At 42.6% G+C, this 22,876-nt stretch overlaps 1 protein-coding gene and 1 long non-coding RNA gene across 3 annotated transcripts in view; both read right to left on the bottom strand.

Annotated features, from left to right (window-relative positions):
• Positions 1–1,056: 1,056 nt before the first annotated feature.
• LOC145660364 (uncharacterized) lies at positions 1,057–14,940 on the bottom strand. 2 transcript variants are annotated; one of them, XR_014126650.1, is made up of 3 exons: positions 13,359–14,940; positions 2,424–2,580; positions 1,057–2,012 (listed from the first exon to the last, which is right to left on the bottom strand). It is a non-coding gene; the product is annotated as an uncharacterized LOC145660364 (long non-coding RNA). The 2 variants fall into 2 exon arrangements; XR_014126651.1 differs by having other exon boundaries at positions 13,363–14,940.
• A 322-nt stretch (positions 14,941–15,262) lies between these two features.
• Positions 15,263–22,876, bottom strand: part of camkmt (calmodulin-lysine N-methyltransferase) — a 70,703-nt gene continuing 63,089 nt past the window's right edge. Inside the window, exons 9-11 of the mRNA XM_027011585.3 lie at positions 22,234–22,297; positions 20,379–20,510; positions 15,263–16,598 (exon numbers count right to left, since the gene is read on the bottom strand). Of these exons, the coding sequence (XP_026867386.2) occupies positions 16,500–16,598; positions 20,379–20,510; positions 22,234–22,297 (295 nt within the window). The 3' untranslated portion in view covers positions 15,263–16,499. The remainder of the gene's footprint in view (positions 16,599–20,378; positions 20,511–22,233; positions 22,298–22,876) is intronic.

The raw sequence follows: 22,876 nt of genomic DNA, 5'->3' as shown, positions 1-22,876 counted from the left end.
AACGTCACGTCGAAAAGGTAAATCTAATAAACTGATACATTGTAAAAATAAAAAAAGGCTAAATGTGACATTTACCTTTTCTGTACATTGATTTTAAATTAGTATGAGCCAAGCTCTATGAGAACATGAGTCTGGCCACAAAGCACAAAGTCTTTTTTTTTTTTAATTGTATTATATCCTTCTTCAGAGTATTGAAAGAGAAAAATCTTTCTATGGGCTAATTAATTTATATATATATATATATATATATATATATATATATATATATATATATATATATATATATATATATATATATATATATAACATTTACTATTATTTACTGAACTATTTATTTAATAAAGTATACATTCTTTATAAATTCATTTTCCATTTTCAAATAGAAACAAATGACATTTCACTACCAAAATCAAGTAAGCTTTCTACTTCCTTGAATGGCTTTTTCACACATTTGTAACAGAACACACACATATGTGTTTCTACAACATGTTATATTTGCCCATTGAATGGACAATAATGATATTTAAGGCTTGAATATCCAGTGACAATGCAATACAATATTTCCTTTTACTATAGAGAGAAAAACTGTTATAAATATGTAATGGTCAGAAAAAACCCTAACAAAACAAATTCTCCAACAGCTATTCAGATCCATTCAGGTCTGCAGTCAGATCCGAATGGCATTATACTACGTCCCCAAACTGCCCACCAAATCAATATAAACAAAGATCATGAGAGTAATAAGACTACATCTGTGACTATATATGTAACCATGTGTATAATGTGTTTGTCTTATCATTTATGACATTTCTATCCCAAACCTAGTTCTTGGTATTATCCATTTACAACTAATATTTTTCAAACCATCATCTTAATTATAAAATATTTTGTCATCTATGGAATTTTAAAAATGTCTAAATTCAATATATCATGAATATTTTTGATCTAATGATTTTATGATATAGTCAAGTTCTATATTCATACATACCAAATAAGAACAGCACATAGATCCAAATCACAATTTTATTTCAACAGTGAAGAGTGTTCAAATGACAGATTCAGCTGTAAAACACTAAAGGTGACCAAAATGCAACAAGTTCTCCTTTAACTTTGCCTTCAGAGACCAACTCTGTTATTCAGGCAGTGTGTAATTAGACAGTAAAAAGACCCGTAATGCCGCACAGTTCTTGACATGACTGCCTTATACAGACCATGTGTGCATTTTTGATCACAATAATCTCTAACTACTTTAATGCATCCGCCATCTTTTGTGAAGTGGTGGTTCAGGTTAAATCGTTAATAACAGGAGTGCTATGAGTTCCTGCAGTCTACATTAACATAATGAAATGAGAAGCTAGACTGTACTGCCTTAATAACACCTTCTTGCATTACATTGTTGCTTTCCAAATATTTTTTAAAAAGAGCTAGGGGGTATTAGTTCATCTTAAGGCTGATCATGTGATTACACGTAACAACAATGAGCTTTCTGTTCACTGATCCCATTACAAATATAAAACATGAGAAAATCAACACACTGCAGTGAGTAGCACAGTTAAACAGCATCTGTATAATTTGAGCTCTTGTGGCATGCAAGCTTATGTCAAAAAGCTTCAATTGTGAGCAGAGGTGTATTTAGTGAATTTGGGGCACTAAATGAGAGACAGGAGTGCCCCATCCCCACCCCATCCCCCCCAACCACAAGTATTTACCTTGAGTTTTCTTCAGCTTCCATGCTCACTCGTCCAACCTGCTGTTGTGGGATGGGGTGTGTCTTGTGTGTCAGGGCCATCTATACTAGTCCTTCTTTGAGCCGGCTCTTTGGAGTGAACGATGGGCGCGCTGAAGAGCGGACTGTTTTGTTGTTGTTGTTGCGGAAGACAAGTGAAATAGTGAGGTTCTGTGATTCCTGCACTGAAGTGCAGCCAAAGCCTCGAGTGAAACTTCATATCCATGTTGGAGTTTAGATTCGCACTAGCATTATGCCCAAGCCGCCGAGCCCGTGTGGCAGAGTTCTATTATGAATGAAAAATACTAGTTAAGGCAGTACGCCATGACATGTTTTCTGCTTGCTACTCCTATGTTTCTCTGTTTCACTCAGATAACGTCGTTTTTTAAATTTTCTGTCTCGCAACACTCAGAAACGTACTTTAAAGCACATCCTTTCCACACTCTAGCTATCATTGATTGCTGTCCTGCACGGGTCTGCATTTGCACGATGGCGTCATTACGTAAAAACATTGTGCAGACCGTGACTGCCGTGCTCCGGGGTGGTGCTGCGATAAGATTACCAAACATAGTTGCTACAGTAACAGATAACAGGCATTATTTAAAACATGTTCATATATATTTAAGAATACGTTATTTAACGTTGACACATGAATCCCATTTGTATTTGACCCTTGGCTCCTGGGGGCCCTGCTTACCTTTGTCCAGTGCAAGCTCTGCCCCTGAATGGGTGTAGAAGATACTTCATCAGAAAGTATGGTTCATTTGTTTGGTCCACACACCACGCTGGGGGCAGTGTTGTTCATGTGGTAGATCACGTTCAGTCTCCACATGCCAAAACAACCATTTGTTTAGCTGGGAACAAAAGGAAGTCTGGTTAGACCTGGACACACCAACGAGCCCTACAGACTGACAGTGCTGCATTTCTCCCTCAACCTTTGGCAGTGAACACACCAATTCTGATGGCCTTGGGGGTCTAGTGCATTCCACAGAGAGTGAAACTCTAGCCAACCCAAGGGTCCTTTCAAGATCCATCTACAGTGATGTAATAAGAGCATTTTTCCCCCTCCCCACACTGTCATTATCATCTCACAAGTAGGTGCACCCCTTCTCCTCCTCTGGTCATCCCCCTTTGTCTTTTTTCCTGTATGCTGTTGTTCCTATCCTGAGAGAATTCTCAGGCATGCACAATGCCTCCCAGGCAAACCTGCTGGTCCTGGAGGGCACAACGGTTGGAACGCAAAAGGCCCATCGCCACCCGGCTTGGTACAGGAGAGCTCTTCTGTGGCTCAAAGGAACATTCGGTGAGGTTGTGGAGGGTTCCAGGAGTGGGGGACTTTGGACAAGGCAAATAGACGCACTTGGTAGGGAGAAGAGCGTTCTCGCTCTTAATTGGGGGGGAGGAGAGGGGCCATGCGCTCCAGCTCCACAGCAAGCTGCTAGTGAGGGCTCAGGCGCATCCCGACAATGCGGGGTAATTGGGATTTCTACCTTGGTAGAAATAGCTGCTAATTTTCCATAGGAAGTGCGAACAGGACCTTTGTCCAGCATGTTTTCCTTTTTCCTTCCTAAGGGAGTTAGGGGAGTGGAGAATGGGGGACTAGTTGAGGCCAGTACCTGAGAGGAGGAGAGCCTTCGTAATGAACCACTTCACATGGTGGTTTATGGGAGGGAGAAGAAGGAGGTGGGGAGCTGCAGAAAAAGGAAGCCTAATTTTGTGGCCTGAGAAAGGCTGGGGGCACAAAAGGTCTTGTTTAAGGACGCTATTAAGAGTATTCTTCAGATGGGCCTCAGTCTTCTGCAGCAATGGGCCACTTAGCACAAGTGTACCAATCTCAGTCCCTAATGGAAACAAACCGATGCAATCTGTCAATGTTTACCATTATGGATTTCATGTTCCAAATCCCATATGCAAGGCCTCTATAGCTAGTGGAGGCCCTAAGACATTGTCTGTGCCTCAGATGAGTTTGCTAACAATGCCACAAAACATAATGCAAGAGATCTAAATGCCTGGTCTTGTGGAATGTATAGGGCTTTTTTTTTCAAGCTGATCACTTGGGTTTGTCATTAATGCTCAAGTCACAAATGCAAGCCAATTCACTAATTCAGGAATTAGTTCAAATAGGGCCTCAACATATGCTGCAAGTGAGTATTAATATGCAGTCCTTTAATTTTTTTCTATAGACAACAAAATTTGATACACTGAATTAAGTTCTTAACTACGTAATTCTCCGCTCACGTTAAAAGACACAAAACACTGTGAAGACAGTGGGGAATTCACTGCCATGCAAGGATCTGTTGAACCTCTCACTGTCTGGAATACTGGGCAGATGGGTTCGTTAAATACGGAAAAGAATGGACGAGTTTGAGGGACCAGCAAATGATGGGGACAGACTCCCTTCTCTCAACAATTAAAAGAAACCGAGTTCCGTTCCTTTCTCCATTTCCTCCTTTAAGTCCAGCATCGGGGAACAATAGCCCCCTCGCCCGGTACCCTGTGTCTGCCTGCCCCCCTGCAGGCCTGTGTCAGGTAGAAGGGCTTCCTAGAAGTTAGCCCCACTTCCGGCGGGCTTTTGTGCCCTGGTGGCCTGGCTCCAAAAGCCTCCGAGAGATATTGTAGTGGCTGGTGCCCTGCGGTTCCTGGTGGTATTGTGCAGGCCGCTCTTTCAGGCAAAAAAAAAAAAAAGAAAAAAAAAGGCCCAGCTGAGCTCCGAGTTCTGATTGGGTTGCTTACACTGCGGGGATCAAATCCAGGGGAAGGCAGCTTCAGCAGGGCCGCGATCCGTGTGGAACGCCGCACAATTATCTATTATTGCTGAGGTGGATGTTTTTAAATAACTAAATGAATTGTAACCTAATGTGAGATAGAGGAAATCCCCCTTGAAAGGGAGAATTCACAAAGGGCAGGAAAAGATGACGGCTCCATTTTTTAAAGAGAAAGAAATGTAATTTTGGAATGAAATGAATCTATTATGAAAAAATGTGAAGACTGACATCAGAGGTGTTTTGAAGCTGTAAAACATACTATGACATTTCTGTGATAATAGAAACAAAGCATGTGGCAAATGATTGGAGCTTATAGGCAGGCAAAGTAAAAAAAAAAATTTTACAATGCTGGATATAATTGTTCTTAGTAAGAAACGTTCCCATGCACAATGGAAGTCAGTGATATGACTGCTTAATTTAAGAGGGGATATGGTGACTGCACTGCCTTACAGAGAGAAACAGACAGACACAGAGACACAGAAAAGCAGGCAGACGGTGTCGTGGTTCCATTAGAGTTACTTTACTGTAAGCGGGGACACTGCTTTGCTGTCGAGGCTGTTGTCACCATTCTGCCGCCAAGATGACAGGCACTCCAAAGAGGACACGAAGGACAACTGCGAAAGTGTCATCTTTTCTTCTTTCGCTGCAATGTCTTGTTCGATAAAGGAGCAGCACAGGGAACAAAAGGAACAATAAGGAGAGGGAGAGCGAACGGAGAGGTAGACGAGACGGAGAGAGGCAGCGAGAGAAGCCACACCATACGCTAGCAAGGCTCCGCGCTGACATCTGAATTACATTTTAGGGCATGCGGAGAGAAAGAAAGGGAGAAATAACTATGTCTCAAATGTTTATTTAACTCAGGCTTTGTCTTGTCACTCAAGAGCCCAGAGCAGCAGCTCAAATGGGCCCGTATACATTCAAAGTCACACAGATAACTGACAGGCCATGAGTACATATTGCAGGCTCAGGTGCCAAAGTGGCACAGCTGACATTTATATCATTTAACTTCACTGACATTTTACCCCACCGCTCCAAATATATGCCACTATCTTTCATATGCCATGCCTCATCTCTCACTGCACTGGGAGATTGTCAGAAAGGACATTGGTAGTATATATGATAGTAATATAAAGATGTCTGTTGGATTATGTCAGCATATGTCATAGGACACATGCGATAGTTCCAGTAGACACCCCCCATGAGTCTAAACGTACAGAAAGGCAGGATAATCAGAATCTTGCTCACTTAAATGCCTCCCAAGCAGTTCCATGAAATCCCTTTTGTATTGGGTTTAGTTTTTCAATTGTACTATTTCTACCCACTATTTTTCAGTCTTCATATGATATTAAATGGATGGCCAGAAGAAAGAGGCTGCAGCTGAAAGGCCATTTAGCTCACCGCTACGCTTTCATCACATTTTCGCTGCTTTACAGCAGTACAAAAAAAACACTGCAAAATGAATGAAATTACAATGCTAAATAAAATTGAATATAAAAATCAGTGTGATTGGGAGTAGTAAATCTTATGACATTTTTCTTTTGGGAAGCTGAGGAGATGATAAAACAATAGAATAATTGATGGCTTTCGTAGCCAGGTGCCCCGCTGCATTTCAGTCCCTGTGCTCGGTGAAATATCACGGCCCTGGTGTGACTGCGTGCAGGAGGACTGGCAGGGTGAGCCGGCCTGGCTGAAGTGGCACGTTTGGAGACACTGCATCAGTGCACAGCAGGGCCAAATTATCCCTGAAATAAAACAGGCTTATGAGACAGGTATGCTGATTGTCTCCTTAACCCCCTAGCGCATACATGCGTGTGCATACACACACACACACACAGACCGCAAAGAAACGGAGACCCAGCATCTGACATCTCACCCCCACACAACCTCATTACAACCTTTCAACAAAGGTTAGCACCTGAAGGCACTCTTACTGTGCTTTGATGGCTTCAGGTCTAAAAATGTCAGTCAGACAGCCCCTTATGTCAGTTCTGGCTCCAGCACGCTCTCTCTCCACTGTGCACTGGTGCTTTCTCCTGCTCCCACACTTATTTGGGAGTAATTTTATGTGCCAGTGTGGCACATAATACACTTTTAATGGACAGCTAATTCTCTGCCATTAATTTGTCAACATGATTACTGGATCTGCCGTCTCAGCGCGGGCGAAGTCGGGGCTCTTTTTAAGTACATACAAGACGTTAATGTGTTTCTATTCAGGTTTACATCAAGGGACGTCAGAGATTTACATAATGCGGCCATTGAGGTCCATGACAGCCCGCTTCTCTCCCGAGCTCATTTTTTCCTGACTTGATTCCTCCCTACAAAAGACCTCGGCGTTCTCAAGCTCGACTCAGCAGAGTACTGCCATTTCGCCAAGCTGGGGACGTGACCAGAGATGCAGAGAAAGGGTGCGTTGGGGTAGAGGGTGGTGCTGGAGTTTGAGGAGGCTGTAGGAGAGACGGGGTTGACTGTTTAGTCATGCTCAAACAGGAGCGTGGGTTGTGGTGATGTTTTAAGACTTGCTGGTGGAGGCTTTACAATGGCAATGGTATCATGGAGATTTCTGGGTAATTCTGGTCAGGATGGCGTGGAGAGAAGTTATACTTTGACAGGACCAGTTTGTCCTGCCTGTTCCTTTCTTGCAGTGACCCCAGTCACGGCAAGGACATAAAGCATTAGTATCTCCTCATGCTCTCATCATGGTGTAGATGTTTGTCATAACCAGCAGTTGAAGTCTTGTGTTCAGCTTTCCACCCAACATCATGAGCTTAAACCCCACAAAATGTTTTTTCTAATCTACGCAGGAGGTTGAAAAGTTACACAGGACCTGGAGGTAGGTCATGGCTATGTCCACAGCCCGGCACCAGACAAACCCATCCCAGGAAACACAATTCTATCCTGGCAGGAAGTTAACAAGGTTTCAGGGTGGAAGGTCAAACAAAAAAGTCCTCCCGCTCAGGTTTTGGCTGGACAGCATACACACTAGATTGTTTTTGCCAGGGGCTGGACACTTCCTTATGAGCGTTCTTTGATGTACTATAAGAATGATGAAAAAAGAAGCAAATGTTTGCTCCTGTTCTGCCACTTTGATGTAAGACTATAAGTGGCTTAAAGACCTTTGTTTATTGTTCAGGACTTATAATAGAGATGGCACATAGGCCATTTTGCAGATGTTACTACAAAAAAATATATAAATAGTTCATACTGACAAATACTTTTTTATTATAATGCATTGACTTTTTATACATCTAACAAATAACATGGTAGATAACCACATCATGCCTTCATTAATAAACATCTTAATTTAAAAATTTGATTCAATAATCATCTGCTATTTTAGAATTTAGATATAAAATCAATATATAGATATAAAATATAAAATCAATTAATAAAGAATAAGCACAGATAATGTAGCTAACTACACAGAGGGAATTTATGGTTCATGCAAAAACATTTTTGTTTTCAGCTTTTAGACTAAATTGGTAAGTCATGAGACTGTATCTGAATTTACTATAGATTAACTATTTAAATATGCAAAGCATAATTCTCCGTTTTAAAGTAAAATCACATATGTTCACACAAATATCGGCACACCATAGCTCCTACTGCTGTTTTTCTGTCCAAACTATGAATATATGCAGGTTTACATAACAGATAGTGCTTGAGCAGGCCCAAGCATGAACTTGTATTTATAACAGCAATAACTGAATACTCATTACTTGTTTAATCCTTCATAGTTTACATTTAGTTTACATACTGATTATAATGTAAGCAATATACATTTGGGAAATTAGGAATAATAATGTGTGCTGCCCTCAAACTGCAGTATAGAGATGAGTTCTCCCACTGAGATTAAGATTTCAGTTCCTGCAGTGTTCATGGATGGTGGTCAGTAAGCGTGTCCTGAACTTGAGGCATGGTATAAGATTTCAGGGTCAGTGTCACTGGCTATGATCTAGACACACCACACATAGAGACACAGCAATATGAAACCAATAACACTGAGGCAAGAAACAATTTGGAACCAGGAACTCCCCACTCTTGCTTTAAGGTATAGTTACAGAAATATAGTGCATAAAATGTCCAACATTCATGAGGAGTATATTCTGATGTCATTTGTTGAACCAAGGAGCAAATATGACATTATCTAGTCACTTTTTCATGGATATTTACAATTGTAGAATTTTATAAGTTCAGCCCAGGACTTTCACATTCCTGATTTAGCTACCACTGAGCAGTAAATTAATTAATAGAAATCCATTTAGCATAAACAATATTACACTTCTTCATAGTGCTTTTCTAAAAAAAAAAAAAGAAAAAAAAGTGTACTGACTCAAAAGGTCTTAGAGCTTGTATTACATGCACATAATACAAATGTATAACTCTATTAGATAGTAGGTTGCAATATAACTAGATTATGCAAACATTATGCAGACATAACCCCAATTAATTTTTTAAAAAGTTAATTGTAATATTTCGGCATTTGATCTGTGACCATTGTTTGAAAGGCATATTCAGTGTGTTTGGAAATATCAATTCAGTTCATAATGGCTTAAACATAAGCTCTATAAATGTATCTAATTATTTATTTATATCTATAATATCATCTAATTATATCACATTTATTCATTTTAGGTCTTTAGAGTCATGCAACAAAATGAGGAGACTTTTGTTTAAAATTATATTAGACGACTTTTCACCTTGTCTTGAAGCATGGTGTTACAAGCCAAGCCGAAGTTAAGGTTCTCGAACTCGGTATAGAATTCCCCAGAGCTGCCCCTCAGATCTGAACCCTTGTCCACCCCCAGGAGGGTCAACATTGATACCCACTACACTATTCCAACATACCTCTAGCCCTTTCGTCAAGTGGAAGTGTATTAGAATCGGTATTGACATTTTATGTTAAAGGTATTTCAAGGCAAGCTGCCCCGCAATTTCCCATTCGCTTCCTTTGTCATGTTTTCGGGGGGGCGTGGTTTTCCCTCCGATGACGCATGCACTCTGTCTCTATAACGTATTGAGCTGTTTAAGTGGCAGACCTGACAAAAGAACTGACTAGATAAATCTTTAACACTTAGAGAGCTAAGTAGAGCTTTGGGTGAAGCACCTTCAGAGAAATGTATTTAATACCGGTCCACTTCATCCAACACCTTGCAACTAATTATGCTAATTAGCTAACACAGGTCATGACACCTGACTGATAAACTCATCGGAGCTCATTACAAAGAATCGTTACGTATTATTTAGCGAAAACACTCGACTATTGTCACCTTTAACAAATTGTTATGAGCCGAATTGTGTTGTTCATTTCACTGCAAGGAAGTTAATTTTCGTAGTTAGCAGCACCCAGTGGCGATTCTAGAGTCTGTTGGGCATCCTTAACCACGGCCACACTATACGACTTTCAAAGTCGTCAGACTACTGTACTGTTCGCACTACACAGCGGCTATTTTTCGGCTATTCAGGAGTCTTTAAGTCAGTGTGGCGTGCACACAACATGTGTTATGGGCAAGAGGCGACAACACACTACAAGATGTTTCAACATGCAGCGAGTCTGTCTCCTCCAAACTGTTTTTGTCACAAAGACACACCCAAGAAATGACACCATGCACGAGATGGATTATTGTTACTTTTATATATATATATATATATATATATATATATATATATATATATATATATATATATATATATATATATATATATATAAATAAACCAAACAATTTTCACATGGTGATCGAGAGCCGATTTTTGAGCCATGAGAGAAATGCCTAATTTCCTCTGATATAGAGCTTTTCTCCAAATCCTGACGGTGAGTGGAATATCAGGGCAAAAATCGTTTAGTGTAAACTCAGCGTTAGGGAATTCATGTCTCATGTTGTCATTGCAAACTTTGTACATTGTCACTGCTGTAGTTTAAAGTTTGTCAGCCCTCCGGGGTCCCCTCACTGACCTGAGGCCCCAAGCAAGTGAAAGGTGAAAGGTTAACAGCATCACGCCTCCCCAACATGGGGAGTTTGATGCCTGCTCTGGTCAAATGCTACTGCTATACCAAGAACAATTTGTATAGTTTTTGGGTAGGACGATTAGACAATAAACCTTGCTGAAAAAAGCCACATCATTTTACTTTGCCAAGTAGCATAAATCAATTCTTTACTGATTCTGCATACAAGCACTCTCACCCTGAGATAATATCTACCACAAAGTTCACATTTGCTAACAACTTGTTAAATATTATTAATAAGCAGCATACATCATCATTCAAGACTGAAGTCATGGGAACTTTGGTAATGCTAGAAGACTGAACCACGGTAAAATTAACTTAGTTCAGTCTACTGCTGCAAGTGTAAACACATATCAAGCAGGCCAGGATTACGATGCTCGCTTCAAATCTGGTGCTGTTTCTCACACGTTTTTCCCAAAAGCTCAGGATAAAACCAAAGTATTTTAGCTGTGCATGTCTTCTGTGGGACGAATGTTACTTGCATCACAGGCTAAAGATTTAGGTTCTCTTATGTTGACAACAAATCAGTGTTATCAGTTAGAGGAAGTGTGGCACCCTAATTAACAGCATCAAACGGTTAATTAAGATGAGCAACATGAGTTAGACTGCTGCACAGCCAGGCTACATGTAGCGCAGAACAAAATGGAATTTCTGTAATCCAGGCTAAGGCTCAAAGCTTGGTGTAATCTACACTGAGAATGACTGTGAGCTGGAATTTGTGTGTCAGACACAACCCACAGTAACATCACGAGCTGTGGGCAAGCTGATCTCTGTATACACGCCAGCAGCGAGGCCTTGTGAGCGTGTCCATGAGAGAGAGTGGCAGAAGGTAAAAGTAAGAGTTAATGGCGGTGCACATCCCTGCCTCGTTGACCTTCAGAAAAAGGAACTGACCCTCTTAGTGCATGGCAGTCCACTTGTGAGAAGAAGAGGCTTGTTGACCAATCACAGCGCTTAAAAAGGATGAGAGCCTTGGGGCCATTCACATGGTCGCCCTGGCGACCGAAAGAAGCCAAGAGGACTTGACGCCACTAGTTCCTGTGTAGGGTAGCTACATTGAGACAGCTTGGGCACCTATGACACACATACACGTTGGCACACAACAAAGGAGCTAATTTCTAAATTGCTGAAAGCATACACAGGCAGCAGTCGACTGTTTTTCACAGCACCCATCCTTGATTGCTGTGGCTGAATGCAGAATCAACATTATGAGCATTCAATCAATAAAAAATAAAGTTCTACTGCCTCTTGAGCCGTTTGGCTCCTTCACAGAAAGGTTCATGTCGGATGCATGTGGATTAAAGAGTCAGTTACTCTGATGGAGAGCTTGCTGTCTAAGAGCACTCCTACAGATGATCACATTCCCCAAGCCTTCCTTCCAAAGTTCCTAAGGGAATTATTAGCTTGTGTTGGAAAGACGCTTAGCTAGACTAAAATATTTAAAACCAGCACAGAAAATGTCTTCTTGTGGTCAAAGTAATTAAATCCCTACTCCAAAATAAGTAGTCTGTCATTAACACAGTGTACATTTAATAAGGGTAAACAAAGCTACATCTAAACATACCACAGCACACATACTTTCCTGCAATAAGCAGTTTCACTGAAAGTTAGAGAAGATACAACCTTCAGAATTGCATGTCACAATGACTGCAGTTGAGCCAAAGATTCAGCCACAGCACTGCAGGTTTCTTGGCGGAGCGATGAAGGACAGCAGGAGTGTGCCACTTCCTGCCCCACAGGAAGTGACCTGAAAGCCTCACTCTGCTCTGCCATGCAGCCATACAAGTCATTCACCTGACATACTTTCACACTGGAGAAAGGTCATGCTGGAGAAACATTACATCTGCTTTTATTCTCTTTCATGGCAGGAACAGAAAGCAGAATCTGGGAAGTGAACATGATGTTGAGTCAGAACACTTTACAGATTGGATTGGGATGCCAAAACAGAAGTAAATAGCAGCATACAGTTCAACTGGAAAAAAAGGTAACTTACCTAAGAAAGAAAAGGCACTGAAACAATTTCCCGGTTATTCTACACTGATTCCATTAAAAATGGAGTGAAAATATCACTGAGAACATAATGACTTCTGCAGTTTGTGTGCAGAGAAATCTAAATGTTGCCAAACATGAATATGAATAAAGTTTAATGAAAGACGACCCCCCGCCCCCAGTAGGCCTTACTAAACAAGAAAAAAAAAAAAAGAGTCTCTCAAGGTTAATTTTAATTACAGCTTTCCAGAACAATTATCCCAATGACACAAGGAGGGGAATCTGACTTGCTCTAATAAGTTCCATCCATCATTCAGGGTCACATATGTGCAGTAATTTTTTGAAAACTGTCTACTGCCCCCAAAAAACCTGCTTTTTTTGGGGGGGATTGATAGTACACACTAAACTGATTCAACCCTGAGGGATTTGACACACATACATTTACTTGCAAAGCAGCTTAAAAAACAACTTTACACATGCTAAAAATTAATAAGGAGAAAAGCAAATTAGATATGCAAATTCATGAAGTTTTAAAAGGGCTTTACAATAAAATTTAAAAGACAAAGTGATAGAAAAGAAGTTCTAATTAAATGCAATGTTACATGTGTTTTCAGAACTAAAGTAACTAAAGTTAGCAAAGTCCCTTCTTTCGCAGCCGGGTTTCTGGAGTTACTAGTACATTTCCAATAAAAGAGCTCCATTTTTTATATCGCTAAGGTGGAAGGGGCCAAGACTGGAGGCATTTCTAGACGAATAAACTGATCTTAAAATCATGTACTGAAAGATATGGGTAGCAGGTGGAGGTGCAAGCTTCATATGAGCTCACCAAATGTGGTAAAAGCAAAGAACAGAAAGAAAGAAGAAGAAAAATACATACATACTTTGCTTGCACAGCTGATGAAGGACCTCTCTCTGAAACATCCTGTTTCTCTATGTTAGAAACTCGGCAATGACACATCAGGAGACTATAGGTCTTCAGATTCTCAATGTTTACTTGTGTACGTAGAGCTTCCTCAGATCAGTTGTGTCAGCATGAGGGTGCTAGTCTTAATATCAGGCAGTCTAACTACACAGGAAATAGAAGGAGGAGCGACAGGGAGACGGAAGAGCTCCGAGAATGTCCTCCTGACCTTGGTGCCTGCTTACATTGGGGCTCACCATACAAAAGCACGATGGCACAGAAAACAGCCACAAAAACATTTAGAAGAATTACATAAGCACTCACCACAGAAACCTTGTGTAAATCTATCATAATGTAAAACAGAATCAGAAACAATCACAAATGAAACAAGCATATACGATGTAGAGGAGGGGTGTGTGAATTCCTTCATTTGGAAATCCTTTGTGGCACTTCTACATCTACACACAAAAACACATACATAGAGACAGATATGGATATTATGATTTTGAACTTAAACTGGTTTCACCTTCTAGAACTTCACAAGTACTTTCACAGCGGATGAAGGATCTGTACTAACTCTACATACATATATGAACCATGTCAGTGCCATTTTTCTTTGAACTGGCACTACCAGCGTAACGCCGAGGGGGTAGGCGGGTACATGGGTAAACCAGCGCAATACCTGTAGTGGGGCTGCTGGTGTTTGTGTGGGTATGAAAAAGCATGCTTCAGTAGGAGGAACCCGCACCAAGCGGTTGCCAACTGCCCCATTAGCAATCCAATCACTGCCATGTCTCACACAAAATGTCCTTTTTTTAAATCACATATTCACTTTTTTTTTTTAAAACCTCCCCAGTGCTGGATACGTTCACAGCCATCATGTAACCAATCATGCATGAGCAAACAAACTAATTGAGAACTTTCATTTGCTGCACTTCTGATGGATCCGCACAACACCTCAGTATGTTCCAGTAATTTGTGCAGCGGAGACGGAACGAATAAACCAGGCTCCATCTTCCTCCGTGCACTAGTGGAGAAGATGCCCGTCTCCATGAAACATGCATGTGGTCCATTTTAAATGGCTGTCCTCTCTCGGTCGCTGAACAGTGGCAGTTCTCCGTCTCTGCATCTTGACACAGCACACTGAGCCTAATCGCACATAATTGGGTGGGTGGGACAGGGGGCTGGCCCAGGCTTTGTGTGCAAAGGGCAAGTGGTCAAGTTAATGGGGCCCTTGTACAGAACAGAGATCTCTCTCTCTCTCTGCTTCTCTTTATCTCTCGGTCTCGCTCTTGCTTGCTCCAGCGGGATGGGAGGGGAGAACAGACCTCTTTCAAATCTCAAAAGACAGAGTGGGGCCCTCCTCACTGCTCTCCCTGCGTGTCCCTCCACACCAACACTAGCCATCCTCCGTCCCAAGCCAAGACCGCGGATTAAACCAGCTCTGCACCCCCACCAGCTGAGTTCCACGCTTAGTGCAGGAGCCCAGGAGGAGACAGGAACAGGCACAGACTGCCTAGTGAAAGGGCCAAAACTGACTGGGAACCTTAGAACAACTAATGCTACACAACAGTGTGCACTTACAGCATATTAGACACAGATTCTCCAGTTTCAAAAGATCTCAGAAAAATATCAATTCACTGATAGAAAAATACGGAACAATCAAAAATATTTGTATAATCTTTACCTTTAAGTAGTCCACAGGCATATATTCCTTTTTAAAAATACAATTAAGATTAAAGTATGAAAATGTTGATTTAAAAAGTAAACTAGGATATAGCCTTTGTACACAAAAGGAGAAGAAAAAAAAGTGTTTCTCGTAGCTATCAAATCCATAACAAATGTAACAATATTAACAGAAAAGGGCCCAGCACACAAAATTGTTTCAAAAAAAGGTTTTAATCACAGTCACCTGCCTCATTAGTGGAAAACAATCACTTTGGACTCATCTGTGGAGTGTGGCAAATACAGTCACAGTGCAGAAGCACAGTCTAGGAGAACAATCACCACATAAAAATTTGCAGGGAACTCAAACTGTTGCAGCTGTGAATAGAATGAAACAGAACTAGCCCAGAACAAAGAGCTGACAACACTTTACATTTCTTCACCATTTATTATAATACTTTAAAAAATCTTGACATTATACCTTGACAGATAGGATCACAAAATTGTTTAAAATTTGATCCAGTAAGTATTTTAGATTTTGTTGTGATAGTTGATATGTCAACGTCTACCAGCTCACTGGAAATGGAATACAACATTTAAACCATAATGCACCTTTTTATTTTTAATTCCCATACATCAGCTCACGCAAGATATAATGCCTGTATTCCATGCTGTGGGTGAAGCTCACATCCCTGACCCCCTCATCACTTTGGCTGGGTGCAGTCAAGGAACACCCTGCAGGACAGAACAGTGTTGAAGGTCTTCTTGTAATCTATCTAACATGGCAAAGTCGCCAGACAGACAGTATGGTATAGCATGTGATATTCTTATAGGTCTCATCGTTCGCGATGAGTAGTGAGATTGTGTCACAGTGATCCAGAAGCCCCGCCCCTCCATTGAGCCTTTGGTGTGTTTCAGAGCACACCCTGGAAATCACTACACCATAGCTGTTTATCACCTAGCTTTTAGCTTTGATGAACAGATTGTGGTTAAACACAGTAACATTAAAATGATTATTTCTGAGGTACATAAGTAGGCCAACCACTAAATAGGTTAAAACCTTTTAAAAGCACTATGTTTTGCCAGCATTTAAAATGGCAATATTCATTGAGACATCATATGATATTACTGTTATGCTGTCTTCAGCGTTTTCAGTGCTTGAGAGGATGGCTGTGTTCTGTGAGGCCATGTCTGTGATTAGAATAGTTCACACATTCTTATTGCACAGTAACAAGGTCAGGCATCAGTTCACACACCAACTCAAACATACACAAAAAGACACACTTACATGTGCACGAAGTCAACGCCCCCGCCCTCTCCTCACAGAGTCACAACCAAACGACAACCAAAAAAACCAAAACAAAAACAAAAAAAACCTTAAACGCAAAATGTGGTTAAAAAGGTTAGGGTTAAGGGAGCAAAGAAAGGCCCGATTGTGTGAAGGTCGGGAGGTCACAGTGGCAGGAGTCCTGGGCTGGGTCCGAGAGCGAGCGTGAGCAGCACGGGATAGTGGATGTTCTCATCATACACGTCCGGCCCTTCTCTTTTCATCTGAAACACATCAGACAACAGCGGTCACCCAGGATCCTAACAAAGCTATGCGAGGACACCGCGAGATGACCGACACCACTGAAGGTACTGCTCGGTTTAGTTGTCCTTTAGCCATAGCATGCAAACACCAACTGAACTGCACCCCACTTCCACTCATTCTGCTCCCTGTCTCATCCACCGGCTCATCTCAACACCACCCAAGATGTAAACAGTGCGCAGGGCCGACACCCTAGAGCCACGCCCTGTCCTAGCCAATCGGCTCGCTCCCTGGCGAAAGCTGACAAGCAGATGCTTCTCTGAAGAGGCTGGACACTGGAAGAGAATCAAGTACACCCAAGAATCAACTCACAGCACTATGGTAACATAACTAACTCATATATAGCTAATGGCAACCTTAAGTGAACGGTACCCAACAGCACAATTTAAAATCAAGGCTACATTAACCTTTTAAATTCAGCTACATTAGGAAATGACAGCTCCAGGCAAGCACAATCACAGCTCATGGGAGTACAGGTATACCAGATTAGTAAAATGTATACTATTTTTAGACACTGTTGACAAAAGTGGTGGTGAAATTACCAAAATTTGTTTTTAATGAAGCAACTTCATGATCACTTTATTAAAGTACATCCACTCTATAGCTGTAACTCAGTCAGCTGAAATACATTTTACAGTCAGTTCTGAGTTAGACGTCCTCATTCCTGACACCACTAGTCTGAAGACTGACCACCAAAGACCATCTGGAGGACTTATGAATACACAGACTTCATTAAATCATATCATTTTATATATATATGTGTGTGTGTGTGTGAGATTGTGAGAGAGAGAGAGAGAGAGAGAGAGAGAGAGAGCTATAAACTGTGATTGTATATGCACATGCATTTTACTATACTGCATTTTTTTAACTACTTTTTGTAAATAGGCCATTTGCGAAAGAGGCCCCAGGAAAAATCACATGATAGAACATCCCGTCATTGACTAAGAGTGGACTGACAGCTTATAGGTAGCTGTAGAGTATACTTCGTAATCTGGCAACTCAGTGTAATAAAATAAATCAATAATTTGCAAATTTACATTTTAATATTACCATTTGATCTGACTCATTCATTATCATTACAGAACAAAGTAAAAGGAAGTCACATCAACAGTGGGACGTCCTCTTGGACAAGACGCTCAAGATAAATCACCCGGTGTATAAATTCACTCAGTACCATCTCTGCCATGACATGTGTACACTCTTGGCCAACACTCGCTCGCTCTGGCTCCCTCTGTGGTTGAAGGGCAGATGAAAGACTAACCCCTTTGGTCTTCATGTGCGTTATCTCTCCCTCCACCCCCTCTACAGAGCGGCCGGTGGTTGAACCCGTGACCCCTTGGTAATCAGGGCGGCCAGCCAGCCAACACTAAACCCACTGCAGGGACCAACACATTCACATTCAAATCTCATGCCCGAGAGAGGATGGGAGAGTGGGACGGGGGGAGGGGGGAGTGTGAGGAGAGAGTGAGTTGGGGGGCATAAAAAAGAGAGAAATTTATAAAGTGTTAGCGAGTCACATAAGAAAGCAGCTTAGGGTGGATGAAGCTGAGGAAGAGCAAGAGAGAGAGAGAGAGGGAGGGAGAGAGGGAGAGAGAGGGAGGGAGGGAGGGAGGGAGGGAGGGAGAGAGAGGGAGAAAAAGATGGCAAGCTTGCAAAGGTGAAAAGTTTAACAGGCAAAGCTGTTCCTCCTGATCACAGGCTGCTAATCAGCTTCATGGGTGGCTGGATAAATCGGCTCGTGCGTTTTAATCGCGCTGCTGCCGAGGTGCAAGTCATTTATTTTATTGCCACTTTCGACACCCCCCCCCCCCCGCCACACACACCATCCCCTCAGCCCCTTCTGAACAAGTCCTGCGAGAACGAGGCAGCGGCTAGACACGAGCAGACTCGAGCAGCAGAGCCTGGACGGATGGAGGGAGGCAGCGAGTGACAGGTGAACGAGTGGAGAGCAGACACTGGCAGCAGGGAGCAGGGAGGACTAGGGGCTCACGTTAGATGTGCGGAGGTTGTGTGACGCGTCTGTGCGTGTGATGGGGGGGGGGGGGGTGACGCGCACGTATGAGGTGTTGAGAGCCGCCGGAATTAAAATTCATGACTCTCCTCGCCGCCATTTGAGTAACGAGATTAAGACGGGCGGAGGGGGGGGAGTAGCAGCATTATCAGGCAGCTTGCAGTCCCCCAGCTGCCGGGGCTCTATTCCAGAACAGTGGGGATAAGAGGATAACACGCAGCCCTCCACTCCCTGCTCCATGCCCCCACGCCGTCTGCCCGCCCCCACACCGCCCACACGGGCATGACAAGCAGCGAAGTCTGGGGTGAGGGGGCAGAGAAGACACCTCAGTCTCCAGGATGATGGAGACTACAGCCGACATCCGCATGCACAAACAGAAAAAAAAAAAAAACCAGCGCGTGAATATCTGGCATTAAGGAACTTATAGTGATGAAGCAGGATTTGTCCTACTGAGCAAAGTTGAGTGTGTTCCTCCAGTTAGCTGCTTTCCGGGAATCTTGGTGCAGTGTCAAATGTCGCTTCTGTTGCTCCTTTTTTCGCACACACGCTCACTCTCTCACACACATGCAGCAGTAGTAGGACTGTTGACTCCAGTCAGCTCACCCCTCTGTGTTATCATCGGAAAGGACAGTAGCTGGGCCCAGCTCTTCTTCAGCACGCTCTGGTCAGCCTTCACGTGCACCAGGTCAGTGGGTGTGACAGGATGATCGTCAACTTTTATTACCATTGTACGCGCACACACACACACACTCTCCACTGCTCTGTAGAGTACTTCAGGTGGTAGTAATAGAATTACACGTGAACAGTGGGGATAAAGTAGCATGATCCTTCAAACTGATTTCATCATACGGTTCCTTAGGCCACGGAGTAAGATGAGAAAGACTCACTCCTTCATTTCAGTATTGTTTAAGGGTTCTTTAGCCATCAAATTATGACATTCTGCGCAAGGCTATTAAAGGCATAGTGTGAGAGGCACTCCTCCCCTGTCAGAATCTCCTTCTCTTTTGCCTTCAACCATTTCTCTCCATCTCTCCGCCTCTCGTTTGCTCTTTCCCTCTACCGCTTCCCTCTATCCACAGCTCTAAATTCACTAAGACCCGCTCGGCGTCTTGGAAGCTCTCTGGTTGTTGTTGTTTTGTTTTTTTTTCTTCCACTGCCTCGGGCCACCCACGTCCGCCAGCAGAGTGGCCACTCAAAGGGCCGCAGGAATAAAGCCCAAATCACTCAGTGTCAGGGCCCTGCTGGCAGACCCATTTTCTTCAGGCATGGGCAGCGCCGCCCGTCAGGCCTGCAGGACCTAATGGGTCCTCGCAGCTTCCTCGGCGGCTAAAAATGGCTGCCATAGCCGTCCTGTCAGCGCCAGTTAACCAGCTGGACTCTGTGGCTGCCGGCAGCGGCACCATGTCCAGGGCCCAGACAGACCCGGTGGCGAGGGCAGTGGTCACCGTTTGTTTTGTCTGCAGCCCTTTGTTCTCCTGCTGAGAGTCAGGCCCATGGGGGGGGGTTCTGTTGAGATTGAGGTTTCCGTTTGAAGCGCTGCTTGCTGGCATTTTGCTGTGCGCTGACCGGGCGGAAAACACAAAGGCCCCGGAGCTTACTCTACATGCCCTGAAGAGCTGAACGGTTCTCAACTTTCTGCCACTCGTTAAAACATGGCACATGCTAGATAAAACGAAATCCTGAAGAAATGGTTTTTAAAAAGAGATGTGGACAGAAATGTTATTACACTCACCTTCAGGTGCATCTCCCATATGTGTGAGTCATAGTTGTTATAACGGCACACAAACAGGCCCATGTCCTCCGCCAGCCTGCAGAACTCTGCTAGTGTATCTCCCCTTGTGGGGGCAAATATCAGTGCTGTTCCCTATAGACAGACACGCACACAAAAAAAAACTCTTTACTTTAGGTTTATTCATACTTTCACCTCAGTAGGAACAGCCCCCCCGACCGAACAGGCCCCGACACGACGGCTCCTGTCCACTCGACACAGTGCGGCACCACTCAAACTAAACTCTTCGCTCTGTAAACAAGTTAACCGGGTTTCACCCCTAGCTGTGACGCACGCTGACTGAAGAGCTAAGCCGAGTCTGACGGTGTGCACGCGCACCGCTCCTCTGACAGCACAGGCGCACCATCAAATGGCTCGCCGCGAGTGGCGCTTTGCATCATTATGTTCTATTGGATTTCTCCCAGGTATTATATTAGATAATAAACAAAAAGATTAAAGCTCACCTAATCCAATCAATGACTGGAAGCACATCCTCACTCTTTATAGATCAACGGACCCTGGACGACCAGCGGTGCTGAGAGGATTATCCAAAAGTTCAAAGTTTCTTTGAAATCCTTCAGCTTTAAATATTATTTCCTGTTTTTTATCGTAGTATTGTTTTAATTAAATGGGGGAGGGGGGATTCTTAGTCCAAAACAAACAAACATGTGAGAACAAACAATGTGTAAACAAGCGTGATCAGCTCACTTGCACAGTTTGTATGTTTTCAAAAAACACTCTTACTGCTATATTAATATTTATATGAGGGTGTGTGTGTGTGTGTTTATGGATTGTATGTGAATGTATATGAGTGTGCAAGTGCATGCAAATGGGGTGGGGGGGATGCATGGGCTATGATAACACATTAGTCATTAAATGGAAAATTAATTGGCTTCACTAAATATGGTCAGAGCTCTGGCCAGCACAGCCATTCTGCTGGCTACTGCAATGGTCATTAATGATATTCCAAACTATACTGCCTTTATCAGGAAATATACAGGTCTTAGTCATGGAGTGCCTGATCACTTTTGACCTGTACCAGAAGCTCATTTGAAATCTGTGTGGATTTGACACACACACACACACACACACACACACACACACACACACACACACACACACACACACACACACACACACACACACACACACACACACACACACACACACACACACAGAGAGAGAGAGAGAGAGAGAGAGAGAGAGAGAGAGAGAGAGAGAGAGAGAGAGAGAGAGAGAGAGAGAGAGAGAGAGAGAGAGAGAGCACACAGGAGATCAGAGGTGTAAATATAAACATGAAAAATCACATTGATCAGTGGGTTGCACAGTATGTGCTGACCCACACTACCAGACAGACACACTGCCCCCCACACACAGACAGACAGACACATATATAGATACACACACACACACAAAGACACACACACACACACACACACACACACACACACACACACACACACAGCTCTACCCTTTTAATATAAAGACATCCACTATCAAAGGGTGTACTTGAATAAAAAAAAACCTTGGAGATAAATACAAATCTGTTGCTATCTTTGAAACGTTTTCATTTGCTCAGGCTCCAACACCAGCAGGTCTTATCACAGGGCCAAGGAGGAGAAGTCGTGTCCTTTATGATTAGTCCACGGCATCAAATACACGATAAACTCCAATTCAAGTTGCACATAAGTATTAACGTATTACATGATATTAAGCCTGCCATTCTAATACACTCATCACTGCAGGATGACTAATTACTGAGAGCATACACATGCATGCACACACACACTCTCACCCACAGACACATACACACACTTACATTAGGTCGCAGCAATCTCCTTAGTGCATCAACAAGGCTGGCTCTATACTGGTCAAGAAACAAGCTATGAGCGAAGGGGAGAGAGGGAGAGAGAGAGAGAGAGAGAGAGGGAGAGAGGGAGGGAGAGAGGGGGGGGATTAGAATGTGTTTCGATGATGGTGGCTTGAGATAAAGCAGTAGGTTATTTATTTTTTGTTTACAAAAAAAAATCCACCCACAAAGTGAACAACAGTTGGTAGAAGTAAGATTCATTCTTTTTAAGATATGTCCCAACTCTTGTTTTGCTACTTTGTGCAGGCAGGCATTCTACATTTCTTACATCAAATGCCAAAATCCAGATGGATTTGAGTGTGTAAGAAACCATATGTATTCACACACATAAGAACTGTCTGTACACCATACACCCACACATACAGAGTGTATCTAAAATAGGGATTCCAAAACATCCATCCTATTTGGTTCCCACTGATATGAATAATAATTTACACTCAACTGCCACAATGTTACAACAAAATTGTAGTGTTGCAATAAAGTTCTTCAAATACTCACATACACTTGAGCCCTGTTATGTGTCTGCATAATGGTGGGTACGTGTGTGTGTGTGTCCGAGAAACAGAGTGTGTGTGTGTTTATTTTCATTGTC

Source organism: Electrophorus electricus, chromosome 12, assembly GCF_041902795.1.
Source record: "Electrophorus electricus isolate QZ-2024a chromosome 12, ASM4190279v1, whole genome shotgun sequence".
In the NCBI taxonomy this organism is placed as follows: Eukaryota; Metazoa; Chordata; class Actinopteri; order Gymnotiformes; family Gymnotidae; genus Electrophorus; species Electrophorus electricus.
This window is presented reverse-complemented; position numbering and strand designations above follow the sequence as displayed.